This window comes from Ananas comosus, linkage group 17, assembly GCF_001540865.1.
Source record: "Ananas comosus cultivar F153 linkage group 17, ASM154086v1, whole genome shotgun sequence".
In the NCBI taxonomy this organism is placed as follows: Eukaryota; Viridiplantae; Streptophyta; class Magnoliopsida; order Poales; family Bromeliaceae; genus Ananas; species Ananas comosus.
This window is the reverse complement of record NC_033637.1, coordinates 2,159,581-2,183,009: the sequence shown is the minus strand read 5'-3', so window position 1 is coordinate 2,183,009 and position 23,429 is coordinate 2,159,581. Positions and strand designations below refer to the sequence as shown.

The 23,429-nt window shown below is 35.2% G+C and overlaps 2 protein-coding genes across 11 annotated transcripts; both read right to left on the bottom strand.

The window, feature by feature from the left end:
- On the bottom strand, positions 8,875-13,909 carry LOC109723462 (auxin-responsive protein IAA25-like). Of its 5 annotated transcripts, none has more exons than XM_020251824.1 (5): positions 13,450-13,909; positions 10,010-10,347; positions 9,555-9,672; positions 9,335-9,402; positions 8,875-9,253 (listed from the first exon to the last, which is right to left on the bottom strand). In XM_020251824.1, exons 1-5 carry the CDS (start codon positions 13,869-13,871, stop codon positions 9,186-9,188), a joined length of 1,014 nt encoding a protein of 337 aa, XP_020107413.1. In that variant the 5' UTR covers positions 13,872-13,909; the 3' UTR covers positions 8,875-9,185. The 5 variants fall into 5 exon arrangements, with proteins under 5 accessions (XP_020107413.1, XP_020107414.1, XP_020107415.1 ...); XM_020251825.1 differs by having other exon boundaries at positions 9,341-9,402; XM_020251826.1 differs by having other exon boundaries at positions 9,555-9,645.
- LOC109723525 (tRNA pseudouridine synthase A) lies at positions 16,874-23,427 on the bottom strand. 6 transcript variants are annotated; one of them, XM_020251932.1, is made up of 12 exons: positions 23,005-23,427; positions 22,781-22,837; positions 22,076-22,153; positions 21,641-21,694; positions 21,411-21,493; positions 21,134-21,233; positions 20,993-21,055; positions 20,406-20,684; positions 19,932-19,992; positions 19,350-19,535; positions 17,834-18,799; positions 16,874-17,212 (listed from the first exon to the last, which is right to left on the bottom strand). In XM_020251932.1, the coding sequence occupies exons 1-10, from the start codon at positions 23,410-23,412 to the stop codon at positions 19,438-19,440; spliced, it is 1,281 nt and encodes a 426-aa protein (XP_020107521.1). In that variant the 5' UTR covers positions 23,413-23,427; the 3' UTR covers positions 16,874-17,212; positions 17,834-18,799; positions 19,350-19,437. The 6 variants fall into 6 exon arrangements, with proteins under 6 accessions (XP_020107521.1, XP_020107520.1, XP_020107522.1 ...); XM_020251931.1 differs by having other exon boundaries at positions 16,874-17,190; XM_020251933.1 differs by having other exon boundaries at positions 16,874-18,235; positions 18,673-18,799.

The following is a 23,429-nucleotide window of genomic DNA, read 5'->3' as shown; positions in this document are numbered from 1 at the left end:
AAAACAAAAGAAAAAAAATACATGAGAAGTACTCCTTTCATATTCAAAAGTAATGCAAAATATTTTGAATTGGTGGAAATAAAAGTACTTTCCGAAAGAAACGTGGACTTCATAATTAAGGTTATAATTCAAGCTAATTAATGTTATCTCGTCTCCTTAAATTCCTACAACTAGCTAGTGTCCAAATTTCAACTGGATTCAATGCCTCTTTTATGTAAAAAGATTAGAAATTCTTAGTATATTTGTCAATCATGTTGTCGATTTTCTGGGAATAAAGTTAGAGAGAAGAGTATCGTGTTAGAAAGTTCTGATCCCAACGCAGGCTCACACAAGTCAAAAAAATGTGACATATATTTTCAGCCCCATGATCTTTTAGATAACACCTACGTCCCCTCATACATACGAATTTCCAATTTCTTATCTTATATATATATATATATATATATATATATAGAGAGAGAGAGAGAGAGAGATAGTTCACATCTTATTAATAATATATATTATTAATTTTTTCAATATTCTTGAATCATTAATATTACACGAATTCCACCCACTCAACTCTAAACATTCTATGATCATAAAGTGAATAGCATCATATATACGGAGTATGATCAAATAATTAGAAAATATAACATTCGGTCGATCAAGTCACCAATTAAAAATGAACTTAAAATTTCTTTATAGATAAAATATATTATTTTAATAAATTTTTTGTTGTCAAAATCTTACAATAGGCTAAAATTAAACTCCAAATAGTTTACACTGAAATTCAAATTTACCGTAGAAATAAAAGGTTAAATTGCATGTTTTGTCCTCAAACTAGCTATGAGGTGGTAGACATTTTGATATTCAAACTTCAGTTTCGTATAATTTCTAGCTTGAACTTTAAAAATTATTACAATCAAATCCTACAACCCAATTTAATTGATAAAATAGTAACAATCATTAATACAAAAGTGATACGGCATTTTAAAAATTAGCGCATTATCAATCACAATATTATATTATTTCTATGTTAGCGATTCATATGTCAGTATTTAGTTAATGAAATTGAATTTTAAGACTTGATTGTAATAATTCTGAAAATTCAAGTATAAAATTACAACTTGTTAAAATACTTAGGGACCAAAGTGTCATGTGTCTTATATTTTGAGAACCAAATGTGCATTTTACCCAAAATAATACAAAGGAATCTAGCTGATTGATTGTTCTTTGGTGATGAGAATCCAGGAAAGGAAAGAAAGGACTTGAATGCTTTCACCACAGTCAGCAAGCACTTGAATGTGAGCAAATAATAGTGGTGCAATCTTTGTTGGATGCACCTAAAGCACCCCTTTTCCTTTTCCTTATTTTTATCCCACTCCCCAAACCCCCCCTTTTTTTTTCCCTCCCCACTACTACAAAGTAGTTCTTTTATTCAATAATAACGTTCAATCCTTTTCTTTGATAAATTATTGTGCACTTTGTCTCAACTTTTCTTTCACATATAATTGAGGGGTTAGGTCCTTCTTGTCCAACTCTTGCTCCGTTCGGCACGGCAGTGAACTGTACAGATCGACTTTAAAAAGTTAGGTTAATTTCAAAAAGGTTCACGTAAAAATATCAAATAACAGATAAATTCTCACAAATTTTAAATGATCAGATTTATTCTTTCAAAAAAAAATTGGGTTGTAAATATATCTCTCCAAAAATTTTGATTCGTTCATATATGTCTCTGTTATTTGATTCACCATTAATTTTTTAACAGTAAGCGCGTAAAATAATTATTTTGCTCTTACAAATTAATTTGTCTATGTAAAAAATTATCTTTTTTTTCTCTCTCTCTCCTCGCCTTCGTCCCAACACGTGCAACACACCTTATTTTTGTTACGACTGAGTGTCTAGCCTTCGATGTTGCTGCCGGCATAGGTCTAGCTGTCATCATAGATAAAGAGGAGAGTGTGAGAAAAATGATAAAATTCAATATTGATATATATATATATATATATATATATATATAGTAAGAGAGAGAAGAAGAGGAGTAGGGCTAACTATGGAGCATTAGGAGACAGCAGCCTGTGGGCTCCCTAAGTTAAAAATTAACGCCTATAGAAATTTGCATGGGTTGGTTAGGATGAAAGAGGAAGAAAAATTGGAGAAGAAATTAAAGAGAAGAGAAATTGAAAACGTTTGGTATGAGCGAGCCGAGCGTGTCTGCGTAATTTCTCTCAACAATTATCTTCTCCTTTCACCTAACACTCATCAATTTGATAAGGTGGTTAAACTAGGAGCAACAAGGAACTGCTGATGGTCTATAGAATCAGTAGCCCTACTCTCTTCTCTCTCTCTCTCTTCTCTCTGCTCTTCTCTCTCATCTTCTATTATATATATATATATAGAGTCGGATATGGTGTTGTAAAAGCAACAAGCACTTGGTGCTTGTAATTTTTTTACGAAGTTAACTTCTGCCTTTGATACATTTTATCGTTTAGATCTAACTATGTAAACCACCACCACCGTGCTACCACCAAACTCTAGGGGCGCCATCAATTCTAAGCGCAACATCCTTAATTCAAAGGGCCAGAAAACTACAAGCAACAAGTATAACGTTGTAGCGTTTTAAAGGTCATGAGAGAGCTCAATGTTTATATATAATAATATATAATATATATAATTGAGCTAGAATATTGTTAGAATCGCAGCACCAGTCGTTGGTGACTTTTAATTTATCTAGCCGTTGATACTGACTCGCTTGATTTATTAATAACCTTTAGATCAAATATATCCACGTACCGAACCTACCAACCTACAACTACATCTAACCACATCATAGCGAGCAAAATCTATTCTTCCATCCAAGGCCAAAAACTAAAAGGCAGACACCTCACCTGGTATTTGAGAGTATTTATCTTGCTCAATTTTTATATATAGACTAAGTAGTAGTATATACTATTTGTATATATATATAATATATAATATATATATATAGTTATATACTATATATATAATATAATATATATATATATCCAACTAAGTTTTTAATACTAAAAATCCAAAAGAATTTTGTGAATCATAAAATGAAAAAGAAGTAAGATTACACCAAAATATGCAAAAGAATTTTTGTGAGATGAAAAAGATGTAAGATTTATACTTATATAGAGGGCTAGGGATAGCATTTCCCTTCGCAACCGATCCGAGCAATGGGCCAATGGTGGGCCCAAAAAATATGGATCCAGGGCCCAAGCAATGAATGGATTGAAGTGCTGGGCCCATGAGGCTCAATCCAGAAAAACAATACAAACCGGGCTGGGCCCATTGAGGGCCAAATTAGACTGGTCATTTCAGATCACATCCGGCCCGTTGGGCATGAGGCCAACTTGGGACCGTTATATTTGTTTTTCGAAAGTCCTACAGAAAAGGCAAAGGCCAATTTGCATACAAAATCCACTTATTTTGGGCTTTTGCAAAATCGGGCCACCTTTTTCGTTTTTACAGATTCGGTCCACTTTTTCAGCAAACTGACCAAAATACACTTTTTACTTTTTCTCTTTCCTCTTTCTCTCTCCTCTTCGTTTCTCTCGTTCTTTTTTTTTTCTTGCCGGCAGAGCGGAGGCGGAAACGGTCCGTCTCGCCTCTCACCCTCATTCTCTAGCCCTCGCCCTCGCCCTCGCCCTTGCCCTCGTCCACGCACCCCCAACCTTCCTCGCCTCCAACCCCGCCAAGGCCGCGCCACGATTTTTTTTTTTTTTGCGCTTTTTTTTTTCTTTTTCTTCTACACGACTCTCTCTCCACCGTCTCCGACGACGATGCCTCTCTCGTCCTTCTCGTCCTTTCCCGCCCTTTCTCATCTCTCCCTCTCCTGCATTCTCTGCCGCTCCGACGACGATGCATTTTCGCCGGCGCGGTCGACACGTGAGGTCACTGCGCGTACACACGGCTCGGGAGCGGGGGGCTCTTGCAGAATGCAGTCGTCGTCCAGGTCCGTGGTCTGTTGGCGCAGAGGAAGGTGACAAAAAAAATTAATAAGAAAAACCAGAAAAAAAAAATAAAGATAAAAGTATATACAAACATGAATGATGAATATCAAATTGTATCGTTAACCTGCAAAAGAATTATAATTGCACTATTGTAGATGTAAACTGCAGCTTTAAGATGAAAATACACTCTTCTAAGACGAAAATTACACTCTTGGAAATATTTACACTGTTATTCTTTATTACCTTTTCAGATGTAAACGCATATTAATATGACGTTACACTCCTTTAAACAAAAGTTGCACTTGTTTCTCGTCTGGTTGCACATTTTCCTATTGTTTACACCTATTTTTTTATATCTTAAACTCGCATTATTTTAAGAATATTTATACTGTTTACTCTCTTGTTTGCACCATTTCTGTGTAAATAAGAGGAGAAATAGTAACAAGGAGGAGAAACAGTGCGAAGAAGGAAGAACTACATCTTTTTAAGAGATATATACTATGTTTCTCCCTCTTGTTGACCTTTTCGGTGTAAACAAGAGGAGAAATAGATGAACAAGAGGAGAACTGCACTGTTTTAGAGATATATCACTTTTTTTTTCTTGTTACACTGTTTCTTTCTTGTGTTGACATTTTCTGTATAACCAATAAGAGAAATAGTGCACAAGAGGAGAAACAATGCAATAAGAGAAACGTGCGACTATTTTAAGAGATATTTATAACTGTTTTCTCTCTTGTTGGCATTGTTTCTCCTCTTGTTGCACCATTTCTGGTGTAAATAAGAGGAGAAGAAATCACGTGCAACAAGAGGAGAAACAGTGCAACAAGAGGAGAAACAGTATAAATATCACTTAAAAGGATGCAGTTTAAGATAAAAAATAGTATAATTTTCGTTCAAAGAGTATAATTTTTATCTTAAAGCAGCAGTTTACATCTTAAATAGTGTAACTTATAATTTTTTTTGTAATTAACGATATAATTTCATCTTCATCCTTCTTTTTATATAATTTTTTATCTTTATTTTTTTTCTGTTTTTTCTATAATTTTTTTTGTCACCTTCTCTACCAACAGCTACGGCGCCGGTAACGGCGCCGGTGACGACGCCGCTAAGGACCCCCCGCTCCGAGGCTGTAGCGCCGCAGTCACCTCTACGGTGTCGACGTCGGCGCCGGCGAAGATAAATCGTCGTCGGAGGCGGCAGAAAATGAGGGAGTGGGAGAGATGAGAAGGGCGGGGAAAGGCGAGAGGCGTCGTCGTCGGAGATGGTGGAGAAGAGTCGGAGAAGAAAAGAAAAGAAAAAAGCAAAAAAAAAAGAGTCGCGGCACGGCCTTAACGGGGTCGGAGGCGAGGAAGGTGGGGGGTGCATAGATGAAGGCAAGGGCGAGGGCGAGAGTATGAGGGTGAGAGGCGAGACGGACCATTTCTGCCTCCGCTCCGCCTCCGCTCCGCCTCCGCTCTACCGGCGAGAAAAAAAAAAAGAACGGGAGAAACGAAGAAGAGAGAGAAAGATGAAAGAGAAAAAGTAATAAGAATATTTTGGTCAGTTTGCTGAAAAAGCGGACCGAATCTGCAAAATGAAAAAGGTGGCCCGATTTTGCAAAAGCCCAAAATAAGTGGATTTTTTATGCAAATTGGCCAAAGGCAAATTACTTTTGTTAAAATGAAAAATAGAAACACAAATTTAATTTGATTTTAGACTCAAAAAAAAAGAGAAAAAAAAAATCTTACATTGGTTTTTCTATATATCAATATTATGGAATGTCCTTTTGTACTGGTGATTGATTCTATATTGTAGAACTGATAAAAGATCAATTTTCCCTCCACTTCCAACTCAAGCTCATATTCAGATGCCTTATTACTCGGATTTTATCGTCTTTCATTATTTGATGATATTTGATTAAGTAGACTCAAAATTTCTCAGCAAATTATGCCAGATCCTCCTATTTTTGGGTTAAATTATTACTTAACCGCTTGTATTTTATAAACGCTAAGAGAGTTATACGGTCTTTTAATTTGTTGCAATTAACCATCTAACCTCAAATTTTGTGAATCCCATCACTAATTAGTTATTGCTTATGGCAATCATTTGACCCTTAAAATTCATGTTCGTCCTTTTCCTTTGAATGTTAAGTTGAATTAACAGGCTACATGATCTTTATATAACGATCAATTTATCAAGAAAACTTAATTAAACTTACAGTTCGGTGAATGATTGAAATAAATTGAAACTTCATATAGTTTTTTTCTCTTTTTTTTGTACTCATTGAACTCGGGGTGTCTAAGTGCAATTGGATCAAAGTTCTGGACGAGTCCATCATATATAATTTCTTTTTTCCAAAATTTAATGAATTTTATGTTTGATCCCAATCAGCTAATTGTTTCCTATCTTAAAAGACACACTTGAAAATGAACAAAAATTGTATGGGCATCGTCCCAAGCTACTAGTTTGGGGATGAAGCGGATGGGTGCTGTGTGGTGAGCACGCCCCCATCTCAACCCTCCCTTTCTCTTCATCCGCTTCTTTCTCTCTCTCTCTCTCTCGGCACACGAATTTTTTTTCTTTTTTTTCCGTCTCTGTCTGTGTAATAGACGCATGCTCACCACGCGGTGCCCATTCGCATCGTCCCCAAACTAATAATTTGAAAATAATGTCCATATAATTTTTGTCCCTTGGAAATTTGGGAGTGTGGCCGAGTCCATGTATCCCTACCAAAGGACTAAAAGGAGACCAAATAAGGAAACTTTTTTTTGATCAAAACTGAAGAATAAATTTTAGCGGGCAGCATCCCAACAACGTCTCGTTACGTTGGATAGCCTTTTATCAGTTATCATATATTAGTTGATTTAGTTCCATCTCTATTCAATAATTCATTATGTATTTTTTAATATTAAAATTCATAAAGAGATTTTAAATTTCACCAAAAAATAACTATAATTTTTTGGATAGAAATAAAAGTGATACTTGACATGATCTCCTTAAAAAGACACTATTGGTGAGCTCCTCTCGGAATTTTCTTTTATTTTTTTTTGTAAAATCGAGTGCGCTTAATTAATTATGGTGTGGTCTGCGCATGTAATTAATGGCGCATTATCCTACACGTACGGGATGGGTGCTACACCTACTTACTATATGGGCTGATGCATTGAAATGACGCACAAAGAAAGAATCGCGCGATGAGATCAACGCAGAATTTTTTTTTTTTTTTCTTAACTAAAACCATTGATCCTTCTTAACAATGTGAAAGATGAAAAGGACTTGTGCCTAACAAATAAATCGATGAGAATCACCATGTTAAGCAATAATAAATCCATGGGAATGAGAGTATAAAATTCCATAGCATGCATATTCCGAAAACAGCATATGACTAGCAAATTAAGAAATAATAAGTAATCTTGAAGAAGTACAACGCAAGAATTGGCAGAGTATTTATGCCATATCGATTCACTTATATACGTGTCAATGTGCTTATTTCATTTGTCGGATTCTTTTCTTTCTTTTCTTTTTTTTTTTTTAATATATTCCTTAACATGCCAGGAGATTTTAAGCAATTTTTTTTTTTATGAGATAAAATGTATAGTTCTAATCATTCTGTCTCAATATTGTCGCTTGGTGGGTGCGTACTTTTCATGCACTTAAAACATGCATTGGTTCTAAAGAAATTCTAATTCTAATAAAAAAGATAGTAAATTTATCCGGATTTTCTTATTCCAATATAAACGAATATCTTAAGAGTAAAATTTGCAGTAGATGTGCAATATCAAGGAGTAAAATGTTTGAATGAAAACTTCCAAGTCATTACATTTTACTAGATCTTTAAGCTCTAATTTGCAAGCCTATGTTGGATTGCTACAAGTATCCACTACTTTTTTAGGAATAATTATATAAGGCTTCTTGCAAAAAATATTAATTAGTAAATATATTTATACAAAACTTAAGTTATTAAATTTATTTCTCCAAAAGTTCTTAAGAATATTCTTTTGTTATCAAAATTTAGATAACCTGAGTTAAAAAAGCTAATCATAGTTAACTAAAGAATAAAATGATATTTTTACCTCTTTTATATATATATATATATATATATATATATAAAAGTTCTTAACCACCTATCAAATTTGATGAGTGGTTAGGATGAAAGGGGGAAGAGTAATTGGAGAGAAATTGGGTTTCTTAATTTCTCTTTTCTTTGAATTTCTCTCCAATTTCTCATCTCCCTTTCATCCTAACCACCAATCAAATTTGATGGGCGGTTAATAACTTAGGAGCACAAGAGCTATTGTGCTCCTAATAGCACAGTAGCCCTACTCTATATATATATATGGATGAGTATTGATTGGTTTTGAAATGCAAACTTGCTTTTTTGGCGTTGTTTATATGCTTTTTCATCTCACGCTCCCAAAAAGAAGTTTGAGAGAAATTAGAACAATCAAACGCCAAGAACTAGAACTAATTTAAAAGATACAGGGAGAAAAAAACCAACTTAACGAAATAAAAAAAAAGTTACAGGGAGAACAAATTAAGACAAAGCCCAATATAATTTTAAAAGATACATAGCTTACTATTATAAGCCAAATTTAAACACAAGGTGCAGTGAGAAACAGATAAATAAGAAGCTTGATATTTAGTTGTCAAAATTCGTAATTTTTTTAAAGTAACGATTAGCACGTACGAGGGTCTAGTAGAAAGAAAAATTTTCAAACAATAATCTATATTTATACTTCTTCACTATAAGAGGTTAATTTATAGAAAGCATTGTTACCTGTTAAATATAAAAATATATAAACACCGTTTTTTAATAGCTTAAATTTTTAGAGTACAACGGTTGTTTCACATGGTATCAGAGCGGAAGGTTTTGAGTTCTCAACAGCGTTTCTCAAACGATCTTAAATTATTAAGTAGATTGAGTTAATTTCCTTCCATTGACAGCAGTAATTACGATTAACGATTGCTGTCGAAACTGCATACATGTGATTATCATTTAATCATTCTACATTTCGACAAAGCAACGATCGCTAGCTACTAATTAGCTACTAATTTCATATAAAAAGGTAAATTAGTACATTTATTTTTAAAATGCCCTTAATTTGATCCAAATGGCCCGGTGCCAAACAACCTGCATAGTTAAAACTACTGCATAACATCATAACACAGTCTCACACTAGAACCTAATTATATAGAGAAATGCATGCATGACAAAATGAAGTGATCTTGATTGAAGCATGATGAGCCTTTCTATTTGTCTACTTCATTTTGTTGTTTCTTCATATGCTGATCATCATCATCTGCTACACCTCCATTACCTGCAAAAAATCATTGAAAAAGATAATATATTGAAGCTAGTAAAAGGTTTAAATTAATACTAAGCAAACACATGTACACACCATTACCATTCTCTTGCATTTTGCGGTTGTGAGCAATGTATAACCTTTTGACTGAAGTGATGAACAACCTGCAAACATATTTTAGCATTGGATTCTTTATTATTTTGCCCTCATATTTTTTTTTAATATATTCTTTTGAAACCTCTTATCATAAAGAGAGTAAATGAACTTTGAATCATATACATTGTTTCTTGTTTAATAGGGAATGTTAGATACTTACTCCCAGGGAACGTCACCGACCAGCATCCGATCGCCTTCATGGTCTTCATAAAGAAGAATGAAGTCCGGATCAGCGACATCGTCGTCTTCTTCTTCGCCCGAGTTATTGAAATAAGTAGCTTATTAGGATGTTCAAAAGCATGCATTAGAATAAGGCTGTTAACAGCAGTACGTCAACAGCTCATATATAAGCAGTACGCTCGATTGTATATATGTACGTAAGTATAAATACACGCAATTTGTCGATTCAACATGATTTTTATTTTTTCTTATTGAACATTTGCATGAAGAAATTAAATATGGTAAAGAAAAAAGGCATAAAAGGCCAGTGAATTGCAAAAAACGCAAGAGAAATTTGCAGCAACACTAACAAAATTCACGAATTTTATAACACAAATACACAAGGAACAACGAAAAAATAAAAATAAAAAATCGTATGAAATTAAGCTCACTCACTAGAGAAGAAGTTGCTGAACATCTTCTGCACAGCACGAGAGAGCGACTCGTAGCTATCGTGGGCCCTCAGGTTTATCTTCCTCCCGACGACGTATCCTTCCATGTTCACCTTCACAAACATTGTAGGCCTCGATTCGGTCCGACGTTTCATTACGTTGCTGTTGTCGTCGTCATCGTCGTTGTCGTCGATGTTCTCTGCTGCAGGCTTTGCGCTCGTCGCGCCCTTCTCGTGATCGTCCATCGCAGACTTTGGCAAGTTTGTGCTTACTAAGTTCCTCCGGAATTCGCGGACCGGCGGCCAACCTACGACCGCCGCTAAAGGCGGAAGCTGCGTGGCTCTAACCAAAGAAAGAAAGTAAGCAAGCAAACATTAATGTTTACGAGTATCCGAAATAAGTGCAACAAAATCTACGCACATATACAATGCCTAACAATCAACATAAAGAAAGAGAGAGATTATTGCATATTTTCACTTACATGGATGAGGAGGAAATGGAAGTGGAGCAAAATGGTGAAACATGTTGGAGATATATAGTAAATGTGTACGTGGTTAGAGGATGGACATGAATTGTCCAAATATGGAAGGGGAGTTAATGCGCAACCATGAGAAAATCCCTAGTCTTTGACAAAGTTGCAAAATGGCCCTTCATTTACTTCATATTTAGGAAATGTAGGGATTGGGAGCATATCTGGAGAAGATATCAAGGTGAACAAGTGTTGGCATTAGGGCTAGAAGAGTTATTGCATGGGAACATGATGTCATATATGGTTTTCATGCCTTGAGTGAATCCTTTATTAGGGTGGTATAGCCAATTCAGTGGGTTCCATGGATGTATTTGGAAACTTTTTTTTATTTTTTTTAAATATATTTTGTTGAAAATGTGAAGTAACTAGGCTTTGAATTTTGAATTCCTAGCACTAACCATCAAACTCTTTAAATTTCACTTACGGTGGGGACGATCGTTTACGTTTTCATATGTTGTGTTTGTCTGGTGGGCCTATTTTGGCCCATAAAGGGTTTGTGAATTTTCAAATAGGCTTGTTTTCGAAAATGAGGCTTAGAAGTGTGTAACTGTTCAATTCCCATAATGATTTTCTTTTTCCAGAAACTTGCTCTTGAGAAAATTAATGCATTTTTGATGATTTGTTATTAACCTCTAAAACAAAAGGATAATATCTCATAAAGAAAATAATCAAATAAATAATTATTTGAATTAGAAAGCAGCAGCTCACATGCATGATATATCATATATAAAAATGAAGCGAAGCGTATTCACGTTCATTAATAGAAGAGATAATAAAATAGATAGCAACTGAAATTAAACTCACTTAACGGTGGATACATGTGAAGAATCGAACTGAATGGTTTTAAGATGAACAATAATATTATATTACTTAAAAGAATAGCATGATAAGAATAATCTTTAATTAATTACAACCATTTCTGAAATAGGGCGAAGTCGATGAGTACTCCTGTTAGAAACAAGGGTTGACCTTTCGAAAAGGGCAAAAGAAATAAACTATGATTGTGGACGTACCCCATGTATAAATATATATAGTATTATATATAATATTATTATATTATATTATATATTATATATATAATATAGTATATATATTAGTTGATCTGTCTGCAGTAACTCACGATGTGGATCGAATTCCGTACTTCTTGTTTTGATTTATTTATCGCAAAGTTGTTCACAAAAATTTTACTTTTCACACTATTAATATATGTCTTTATATATATATATATATATATATATATATATAGAATTGAGCTAGAATATTTTTACAAGTATCATCCCCTAGGTGCTATTAGGTTTTTATCCCTTGGATCTACTCCTTGATTACTAATATTTCTTGGATCAAACACTATTCCACCTACCACCACCTACCACCACCTACCATCATCATCTCAACCTTACATCTCCCCATCCAAAGGCTAAAAACATAAAAGCACCACTTCCATGATACTTTTAAAAGTATTCTAGCTCAACTATATATATATATATATATATATATAGAATTAGGCTACTATACTATCTATAGTACCGAGCTCCGGTACTATAGTGTTTGTTTTCGATCTTAGGGCGTTCAAATCAACGATCCACACCGTTAAATATGATCTAAGGTATATGAATGTCTTAGGAATAAAATTTTAGTTTTTTTCGATATCGTTTACTTAGTAAATAAATTATATCAAAATGGACGGTGAAAATTGAATAATCTTTAAAATTTGAGTATAGGACTTTTAAATTCAAGATCAAGAATGTTAACCTTAATCTATGTNACAAAATATATATATATATATATATATATATATATATATATATATATATATATATATATATATATAACTATATATACATAATTCCTCTCCCTCTATGTTCGTGTGCATGCGCTCAAGAGGACGTACGCATGCACTGCACATTAGGTTAAAATGAAAATAACTTGCTAAGATGTACGTTCGTGATCAAAGTTCCGTCGCATATGTATACTACTCATAATTACACTCTTTACCCCACTCGCTATATCCAATTCCCCATAATATATATATCTTTTAAGTACCTTTTCTAATTAAGGGGTTGCTATAGATAGGTAGGCTCCTCCTTTTTTATCAGACAACTAGCTATCATTAGCACGCATATTTATTACTTTTATTTTAATTAGAACTAGATATTGACCAATACCATATTCTAATCATGCCTTCTCATAAGTATAGTAAACTTTACTTACTGTTTTAAAAGAGCATATTACTGTTGCATGGCATGATTTGTAGGCTTTAACACTCCTCATTACCCGACTAAATTTATGCATATTCTTACCACTAAAACCACTTTTCTACTTCAAACAGTAGCCGTTAGATATTCGATAAATTAAAATTTAGAGCCTTTGTTGTAATAAGATTTTAAAATATGTCCTTAAAGAATTTAAAGTATACTTTCAGACTCTAACCGTGAAGGTTTCAATTTGAAACTTCTGCTCTATTACAACAAAAAGCTGTGGCGAAAAATTAATACTTTTTTAGATAGTTATAATATAACAACACTTTCAGAGAAGCTTCATGAATTGCACCGGCTAGGTTAGATAAACCTTTAATTTGGAGAAAGTGTGCTTCAGCTAGGAGATTTTATCGCTTGAGTAATAACAGATTAAGCTACCCTATGTTATGAACACCAAATGCAACCACTTTGATGTTTTAAATCTTAGAAAAAAAAAATTAAAAGCCGTTTGGAGCTCCACTATACTTAATTTGATGCTAAGAAATGACACTAGAAACCTCCAACAAGATACATCCTACATACTGGCCAGCGGCTTCTCCGGTGAAAGTTCCCATTGCCGCGTTTTAGCATCGGCCGTGTTTCTTCGGAGAATCTAAAGAATAAAATAGTTGCAATTGAAAAACACACTTTCAAATTAACTAGCTAGGCCACGCGCACCTTGATAGAGAAGAAGATGCAACAGCAGCAGAAGCAGAAGCAGAACCAGAAGCGAGATTATTGGACTTTTGGTGGTGGGCTTGCTCGATGGCGGCCTTCTGCTGCCGGGCGGCGAGACTCCACGGATGAACGAAACCGAGTGGGCTTTGAGGAAAGCCCATATAAGACCCTCCTCCTCCGAGCCCGAGCACACTACTACTACTGCTCTGGTACAACACTGCAGGTGCAATATTACTTGTGCTGGTGGAGCAGCTGAAGCCCTTGACAGTGGAGTTCATGGCTTTGGAACAAGCCATGTTGTTGGAGCAGCTGTTATCCGAGGAGCTGATGCCGAGCCGTAGCTCTAAGTTGCTTTGGAAAGAGATGGCGTTTTCCTTAGTGTTGTTATGATCTTCATGGGTACCTCCCCTTTCAAATGGCATGGCCTTTATTGAGAGAGAGAGAGAGAGAGAGAGAGATGGGAAATTAATGGAGGAGAGTGCGTGGGAGAGGAGGGGGGGGGAGAATAAATGGAGGGTGGTGGAGACAAAGGGAGGGAGCTTTGTGGCACCAAAACAAAGTATTAGTCGGGGTGGTGAGAGCCTATTGGCTTTCTCTCGAGAAAAAGACCATGCTTAACTACAAAAGGCGCATGTCTCCACTACTTTAACCCTGTATTTATTCCCTACAGGTTAAAGAAAAAAAAATCAGTGACAATTTTTTTACTTTTAGTCCTCATGATCAGGATGTATTAAAAGCTTATGAACAATAACCAAATTAAGTAAAAGAATTTCATTCACCAGCACATCAAATTATTTGGAATTTGTAATTACAAGTAAAAGAAAAAGAAAAAGAAAAAGAAAATTATATATAGCAGCAACAATTAATGCCAAACATTACTAATTTATATGATTCTCCCCCACGAACTATAATCAATATCCATCAAACTCACAATTATGCTACTTTAGTCGTGATACCAACTTATGGAAACATTGGATCATAAATGATTCTTTATGTTTCATCATAAAGCATTATATATCCCTATTTAATTACAAGTCCCCATCCCTATCCTCCTCTCCTGTAGATATTAGGCACACACTTTTGCTCGGATTTGCGGCTAAGGGTGTGGAACTGTGGATGATATCTCCTATCTCCTCCACCAACCCATGATGAACTCCTACTAGGCAAACATCTTTAATGATCACTTTGAATCTCTCTACTTTACACTTGGGAGTTGTTTAATTAAGCGGAATGATTATGTTTTTGACACACTAAAAATTTAGCACCATCCTTTTAAACAGCCCAAAAAGAAATGCTATACGATCTACATTCGTTGTTATCGTAATCATCCATTGTGTCGATTAAAGAAGTAGTTTGAAGTTCTTGAAGATCGTCCTTGTGATTTCTTTTACTAGTAATCAATCGATTGGGCACGTGTTTATCATGAGTAAGCTTGTTCCCATTTAAAGTGGTGAGCCTTACAGAATAGGGTATCCACAAGCACAAACACCACAAAGCATCGTATCTTTTTTATTTCCTTTTTAAGCACAATATACATGGCAGTCCCTAAGCTTCCTACGGATTGCAGTTTCCTATGTATTTTTTATTTCCTTTAATAAAGTAGTCTTTCAACTTTAGTTTCACCAGAAAATGAAGAAAACTGAGTGGTTTCCAAAGACTCTGTAGCCCATACATTGAAATACAGTACAAATAAAAATGCATGCAGTCGCAAATATGCTAAATTATTATTTCACCCATTTTGTTTGATTTTGTAAAGCTACATTTTGTTTTTAAATCTGGATATGCAACTACAGTAATTAGATCTCCTAGTGCAGCTCAAACAGTAGTGATTAAACTTGGATGTATCTATTTTCTTTTTCTTTTTTTTTTTGAGAGGGAATAATAAGATGCTATCCTCTTCGTTTATTTCTTTTAGAAATAAATTTAGCTGAAAATATAAATCAACTAGAATTCAAACTTGAGAACTCGGATACCAATCACCGAGCCCTTCGTCACTTACGCTAGGGACGGTCGATGGATGTATCCATTTTCAAACACTATAATACACTAATAACTAGTGTCCACAAAAAAAATCAGCCACCACATTCCTGGTGAAGCTTTAGCTAGCTCATGCCAAACAAAGGATGTACTAGTACCTTCGACTGAGGAAAAAAAATAAAATCAAAATATCAATATCAACTGACTGTCTTTAATGCAAGTGACAAAAAATTTAGTGGTTGATATATGAGATTTCAAGTTCGAAGTTTAGTTGGTTTATATTACCAGCTAAATTTATTTCTAAAAAATAAACGAAACATATAGTATGTTATTTTTCTCTCTCAAAAAATTTTTTTAAAAAAATCAATATCAATAGTGAACCAGTTCTACATACCGTACTACACAAATTAAGTGGCCTTTTAATTGGTTGTGACAGCTGTTAAGCGGATGAAAAATGATGGGCGAAGAATAGGCAGGCATTTGCTCCCACAATTGTGTCAATATCTAGTAGATTGATGAGACAAAACTAGTGAATCACTTCAAACTGAATATTTGAAAGAGAGAAACCTTCGTTGTATTGAATAGCAGAAAACAGGAAAATGATGCGGTAGGGAACCTCTTAAAGTGCAAAGTTGAGTCATGATCATCATCACCCCCCGAATAGAGTGGGTGCTCATCTAAACTGCCCTACAGCAATGATCACATCACGAGCTGTTATTTCTTTTTTTAGCACTCCCAGCTGTTAGCTTGTGGGTGTCATATTCACTTGGCTTAACAAACGAGAGGACCAAAAATGTACCACCTTGTGGGATGAAAATTAAGCTACTCAATCAACAAATAGAAATTAAAGGGGTTAAGCTACTCAAAAAAATGGGCCATGTATGCAAAAACCTAGGTGATGATTTACTGCTGCTTTTCTATTCTTTTTCTTTTGTTTCTTTTCTATCCTCTTTTTCGCAGGGAAGCCCAAAAAAAAGTTAATTTACTGGAGTAGAAAGAGACAAGAAAGCCTTCTTAAAAGAGAAAATGAGGACTAAAGAGGCAAAAAGAAAAAGAAAAGAAAAAGAAAAGAAAAGCTTGTTCTCCAAATTACGGTGCCATCTATTAAACTAAAAAACTAGAAACTCTAAACAGAATAACCAAAGTACCATGTTTTAGAATTATGACTACTAATTTTCATTTTGTCTGTTTGAGAGCAGTGGAGAACTCCAAATATTCAATAACATGATACTTGTGTTTTAACCTCGTAAAACTATTAAAAAATAAAAACAAAGAACATTAACACACAAACAGAACAATAAAGTACGCATCTTGTTTTAATCCCACACTGCCAAAACTACCCATACTACGTGCTCTTCTTTTGTCGTTTAAATTCTTGCAGCTGTTACAGTGGTGAAAACGCAGTAATACAATCAAGTAAGAAGTCCAAATACAAGATAAGTGCAGATTGCTCATAAGCAATGAGGCATTGGATGTTTATTTTATTCAACAGCAGCAATGTCAGTGCATCAAATTTACATGCGAGAATGGAAACAATGACACAAAGTAAAGCTTCATATTTTCAACCACGACAAGGCCTAAAATTATCATCTTAAAAAATCAGATAGATTTTGCTCAGCAGTAATATCCTGTCCTTGACCTAATCATGTAATAGAATGCCTCCATTTTCTTCCTTACAATAGAATAATAAGTACCATATAATCTCTCCAGCAAGCCAAGTACAAGTCACCAACCTCGCCAATTATAATGAGCACTACTACATCCCTAGTACAGTCCATCAGCAATTCTAAGTCAGCAAATATACATAGTTACTAAATATTTGAAACTGGATTTTATAATCTGTGAAATTATGATCAAACAACAAGATAGCAGTAAGTCACACACAAAGCATTGACTTGTAAAATTTCCTCTTATTGGGGTGAAGATGGGTGGGGATGAGCGATAATATCCAAATGGAATGATTTGCAAAGCTAGACTGGTGTATGTGCAATTGAACTAGTTTATTCAGGTATATAGATAGATGATCACATATTTTGCTCTATTAAGCATCATATGTTCACATACCACAAAAATGAAATATGAAAAGTAACTCAATAGTACCTCGACAAAAAACTGTCCCTCTTGCTTTACCGAAATTTGTTTTCAAAAAAGTGAAAAGAAAATGAGTAAGTATGATCTGTTTTCTTCAAGCCTAACAGCCTTCACCATGCAGTGCCATCACACAAACTACTAAGCTGATTGCCAACAACATTTGATACTGTGAAAGCAACAATAGAACCACAGGCAAATAGACACAGACCCTATGTAATGAAACATGTAATAATGGGAATCTAATATAGCATGAGAACTGAGGCCCACTAAAGCAGGCCCACATTCAGCAAAGAAAGGAGGTTGGTGATATCATTACCTTGTTAAGTGTCACCAAAAAAGAGAAAAGCCCAGCCCCGTGTTGGCCAATAGAGCCATCATATCAATCAATCTTCTCTGCCAAAGAGAACCAGGGGATCGGAGCTTTTCGCTCGTGCAGTGTCTTTTTCAAAGTGCAATAAGGTTATTGGGGAAATGGCGGGCGATTCATTCCTGTTTGACTATTCAGTCCTCTCCTTTCTTCCTTTCTTTAATTCACTCGCTCTCTTGGCCTCTCCGTCATGTTCTCCTTTCATGGCAGCTTTCTACTACCCTCATAAGGGGCTACCATTTCTCTCCCTAATAGAAGATTTCATCTCAAATATTTAAGCGTCTTCAAGGTTGCAAAATAGCTCATAGCATAGTGTGCTTTCTGCTCATGTGGAATAAATGACGCTTCGGTCTGAGGAGTCGTAAGAGAGCATAAAGAGCAAAGAAGCTTAATGCCGACAATAATTAAATTGCCAATCATGCTACTTACTTTCAGTGAAAGAGAAAACAATAAAGAGAAATTTATTTAATAATTAATAAACACATAAGACTACTTTTGGATGCAAAGATATATTACTATTTCTGAAATTGAAGAAATATACTGACAACAAATGGAAAAAGGGTACATAAAAAATCAGGGTTATTCCGTTGCCCTTGAAAATTAATTTGGTGAAAGTGTTCCAAAACCTTTCATAAGCATCAAAAAACCATGAGACAACAACTTGAATTAATTGCAGAAGCCTAATCATTGTGGAAACCTAATACATGATCATTTCCAAAGTGCATAATCCTATCTTTTTAGATAGTCGAGTCTGACCTAAACAGGGAACAAATAGGGACAACAATTACCAACTCAAAAGGCAGCAGAACATTGCAGGGAAGAGTTCAGCAATACTTCCTTCTGTAAGTTTGAGCCAACAAGCTGTATCTCAATCCTCGGTAAGCATATTGAAGAATAATCGCCTTGAGTTGTACTCTGTAGAGTGGTAGCAAGTCTTAACAAAATGCATAACTCCAACTATTATGAATTTGTCAGATGGAGAAAGAGGAAAAATAACTATGGCAGGGCATGGAAGTCAAATGAAAAACTTGAAGAGTGTTAAAACATAGTAATCAACCAACAATGATAAGTATATGACAAACAAAATGAAATTATATTCTAATTGAAATGTTCATATCAAAGGAAAGACGGAAGGGGCTTATACAGAAAAGGTATTTTGCAAAGTGGTAAAATAATGATTAGTAAGATTCAAAATATGAAACTTGTACGATTTAGAACTAATGATAGACAACACAAAAAAAGAAGAAGAAAAGTAAACAGAAAAACAATGAGATGAATAATGACAACCATCAAAGTAAGCACACTGCGGATTCCAGCTACAAAAGAAAAAGGGATTGATATACAGAGTTCTATGCAACTTAAACATTGATTTGAAGCATTAACCTATGTTGGATGAGCTAATTCTCAGCTTACAAAACTGAGAATTTATCTAATCAAAAGTAACAATATAAGGCCAGAAAATTACACTGGGTTTCGTGCAGCTCTGCATGTTATTGAATCCGTATGACCCCATTTTGCAGCCCAACTTTTAGCACATTCTTCAAGTTCATACATCAGGATAGATCATACTTCACGCTGCCAAGGTAAAGACCACAAGCAGGTGCCATAGGACTTGCAGCAGTCACCGTCTTTGCATTAAGAATTTGCTCAACTGTGTCACAGGAATAGCACATGATAGTTCACTTGCAACATGTTGAAGATAAAACAACACAATTCAGAGTTTCTACATGTATATCACAGCAAAATCATCTATTGACATATATACCTTGTAATCTGACTTCTTATCTATACCCCTTCAAAAGTAGTTTCATTTAAGAATACCCTTATTTTAACTTAGGGTCATCCAATTAATCCTGGAAGTTGGTTTTATATTAAAAAAGTTGTTTAGAATGAGCATTTCTATAAGTGCAAGGGCACATCTGTAAGGAACCAGGTTTGGTAAAATTCAAATTTTGCAAGGGTGTGCAATGTAGATATTTTAGCGAAGTTTATATAAAAACTCTGGTTTCAGCAAGCAACATATAGGCAACATGATATTAGAACAGACCATCAGTAGTTGTCAAGTCCCCAGTTCCAACAGATTTTAGAACACCAACCATCAACCTTACCTGCAAATACAGAGATCTCAGTACGAACCTGAAAAATCTCGAAACAACAAAAGAATATCACAAGACTCTGTATATTAACTAGGTATAATGTAAAACAAGTAATAAGTCGTCATCAATTTTTAGCGCTTCTAGTAAAGATATATTCATAGATGCCAAGCTACATGTTGTCTGAATGATGCGACAGGTGCACTGATAGCAATATCATGAAAAGTCAATAATCAAAGTCATCACATTGAGCAATAATGTTCACCAATAAAGGCACATCAGCATCTAAATCAAATAGTTCTCTGTAGAAGTATGTCCTATTGAAGTTATTGTTTACGTGGATCCCAACTGAAGGAAATTCTGATATGGTTTTAAATATAGAAATATGTTGAGTGGCTACAGCTAGATATAATAAATCAGCCATTAACCTGGTGGTAAAGAAAAGAGCGAGCCCTAGCAGTTATAACATAGCAGCGATGCTTTGATCTGTGCCCAAATATTTGACCATTTTCAGCACCACACTTTCCAACATTCATCTCAGAGGAATTAGAGCATTCACTTGACGATTTCAGCTCAGATGCTTTAGTAAGAACAAGTGCACCGTCTGATGATTTCACCTCAGACCTCTCAACAATGGATGGGAAATACAGAGCAGGAAATACTTCAGTAACAGTAAGCTCATCCAATGTCCTGATAGGAGAGTTCGCCTGAATGAAATAACTGCACATCATTGACCAAAAATGCACACCATTTCATAGTTTCACGCACACTTTTTAGAGTAGACAAAGAAAACATTTTTTACTTCCAAAATAAACTTGTATGAATGCCTATAGAAAACTCATAATTTCAAAGTTGACATGCCCAAAACTCATGCAGGCTAGAAAGAGATGGATGCAGTTGTGAAGTTATTAAAATATTAACATAAATGTAATAAAAATAAACAAAGTGATATGTTGAGCACCATCTCCATATTGTTAGATCTTAAGGCCATAATAATTTGGGAATAAGAATAAACCTGGCATCCAGCTGCCCTAAACGAGCTGAAATCACGACATCCAACAAGTACGCCGCATGCGTCCTGCATCCAGGACAATTTGTGGAGGAAGTGAACAAACATTAAGGACTTCATATAGTATTAGTAAGTATAAAAGTATACCTTCATAGCATGAACATCTAGATCCTCCGGTACATGCCAAGCGCGGTCTTTTTCAAAGGTTGACAAAGGCGCAGGTCCAGAAAGCAAACGGTAGTGGTACCTTAAAGAAATAGAAAATGGAACCCATTAGAATACAACCGCCAAACTTGATTGCATTAAGATCAGTACATCTTGCAGCATTCAAATACATAGAAACATAAAAAATAAAAAATCTCTAGAATATCATCTCTAAAATGAAAAATATGACTACAATATCAGACTGCAAAATGCTACCTACGTGCGCTCTAGAGCCTTGAACCTAGCATGGAAGTCTGGAGGAACACATCGAACATCGGTTACCATTATGTCACCTTCATTCCTCTGCCAATAACAAGAAAATAAAACAGTAATTTGTCAAGTTTGGCAGCAAGTAGTGTACTTATTTCGGTTAAAAAAAGGGCTATGTAATGCTGAATAAAGTTCAAGATCAAGTTTATCTATTTATCAAAATATAAGTAAGAAACAAACCTGTAAGAAATGGTTCACAGCACGTCTAACAACGCCAGGGTCATGAGGTGGCAACTGCATATGTGACACAATGAGAACATTCTGACATAATTGTTGAAGATTACTAAACTCAAAAAAGTAGAAGAGTAGTGTAATAAGCAAGATGGCCAAAGAAATGTATTAATTAATGCATAATTCAGTGGTTTGCAAACAAGTACAACAGTGATCCCATTTGCATGTTTATGGTAATTATTTTGCCATCAAATAATTTAATCAAGTTCCACCTCTGCCAAAAGAAAATAAAATAAAACATCAAAGACCTAATGTTGCGTATGCCTATTAGTAGTTACAGCATAATAAGACCCTAAAATAACTTGTCTAAAGATTTATATACAGAAAGCCACATGAAAGTACATAAAAAAGTAGCCTAATAATAAGATTATGCTAGTGACAAACCACTTCACCAGGCTTCCTTTTACTTATGCGCTCCACATCAACATGGCATACATTTGACAAAGCATGCACTCCTGCGTCCTGAATCATATATATAGCATATGAGTACAATTCCGAGGTGAAACTTCTTGAAAGATAGTTTAGTAGAAACAGTCAGTCACACAAGTGTGAGACTATTTTATCTGCAGAAAGTTTCAATTCTCAATTATGCAGAGACAAAGTGACAACAATGTTGAAGCTAAGAATAAGTCACTGACTCCCTCTCCTTTATCATACATAGCACAAGCACTAACATGAACACAGTGAGGTATAGATTTATATTCTTTTTTGTTCATCTCACTATTCTATGGGATTTCTAAAAAATTTTGTTCTGTTATTAGCAAGTAATGCTCAAACTAGCACCCTTAAATAAATTTAATAGTTACTTTATTAACCAGTTTCTTTATGATACTGATAAATTAACTCTCCCAAATTCTTTGTAGCTTATTGCAATGTTCCTACCAAATTTCTTTTGATTCTCTAATTAATTACATTTCCTATGGTTTCAATCTTTTCTCAATGGCCTAAAAACAAGGATTGATCCATTGTTCACTGGCTTAAAAGAAATATAACAATTATATGCAGAAACTCTCATATTAGGCGATGTCATTAGGTGTCCAGGTTTAATATAAAATAAACAGCAATGCAGTGTTTAAATAGCATGTTTACCGTCCGACTAGAGCAGAAGATCGAGACCGGCTGTCCGATGAATTTGAGAAACGCGTCCTACATAAATAAGTACAAACACATAGTCAAGACCACTACAACAAACTAAGTTCCGTCTTTCATTGCAAATTTTCTTGCATTTGACACAAGATTGGTTTTCACAACAAGCTGAACACTAATCCACAAGAATCATAAGAAACCCTAACCCTAGATCAGAGAACGCATACCTCAAGAGCCCCAACGACGGTTCTACAGTTGGGCTGCTTCTGGGAGCCGAAGAATCGGGTTCCGATGTACTCCACCGCGATCAAATATCTCTGAACCCTAGGGCTTTGGCTCATCGCACCAGCGGATCCCACTTCCCCTCGATCGTTCGCCTCCTTCTCGGCTCCTTCGGTTGAAGATCGCGAGATCTTCAATGGTTTCAGGGAATCGGAGGGGAGATCGAGAGGGCGCTTCGATTCAGAGTGCGAGGCCGAAGAGAGCTCGGCGTGGGACGAAGCTTCGCCTTCTTCGTTCATCGCAGCATAAGATGAGAAGCGAAGATAACTCTCGATCACGATCAGGTTCCGATTAGGGGTTTTAGGAGGGCTTGGCACGTGCTTCCTCTGCCTGCACCTTGTGCATCCGTACATTCCATGCACCACTGATC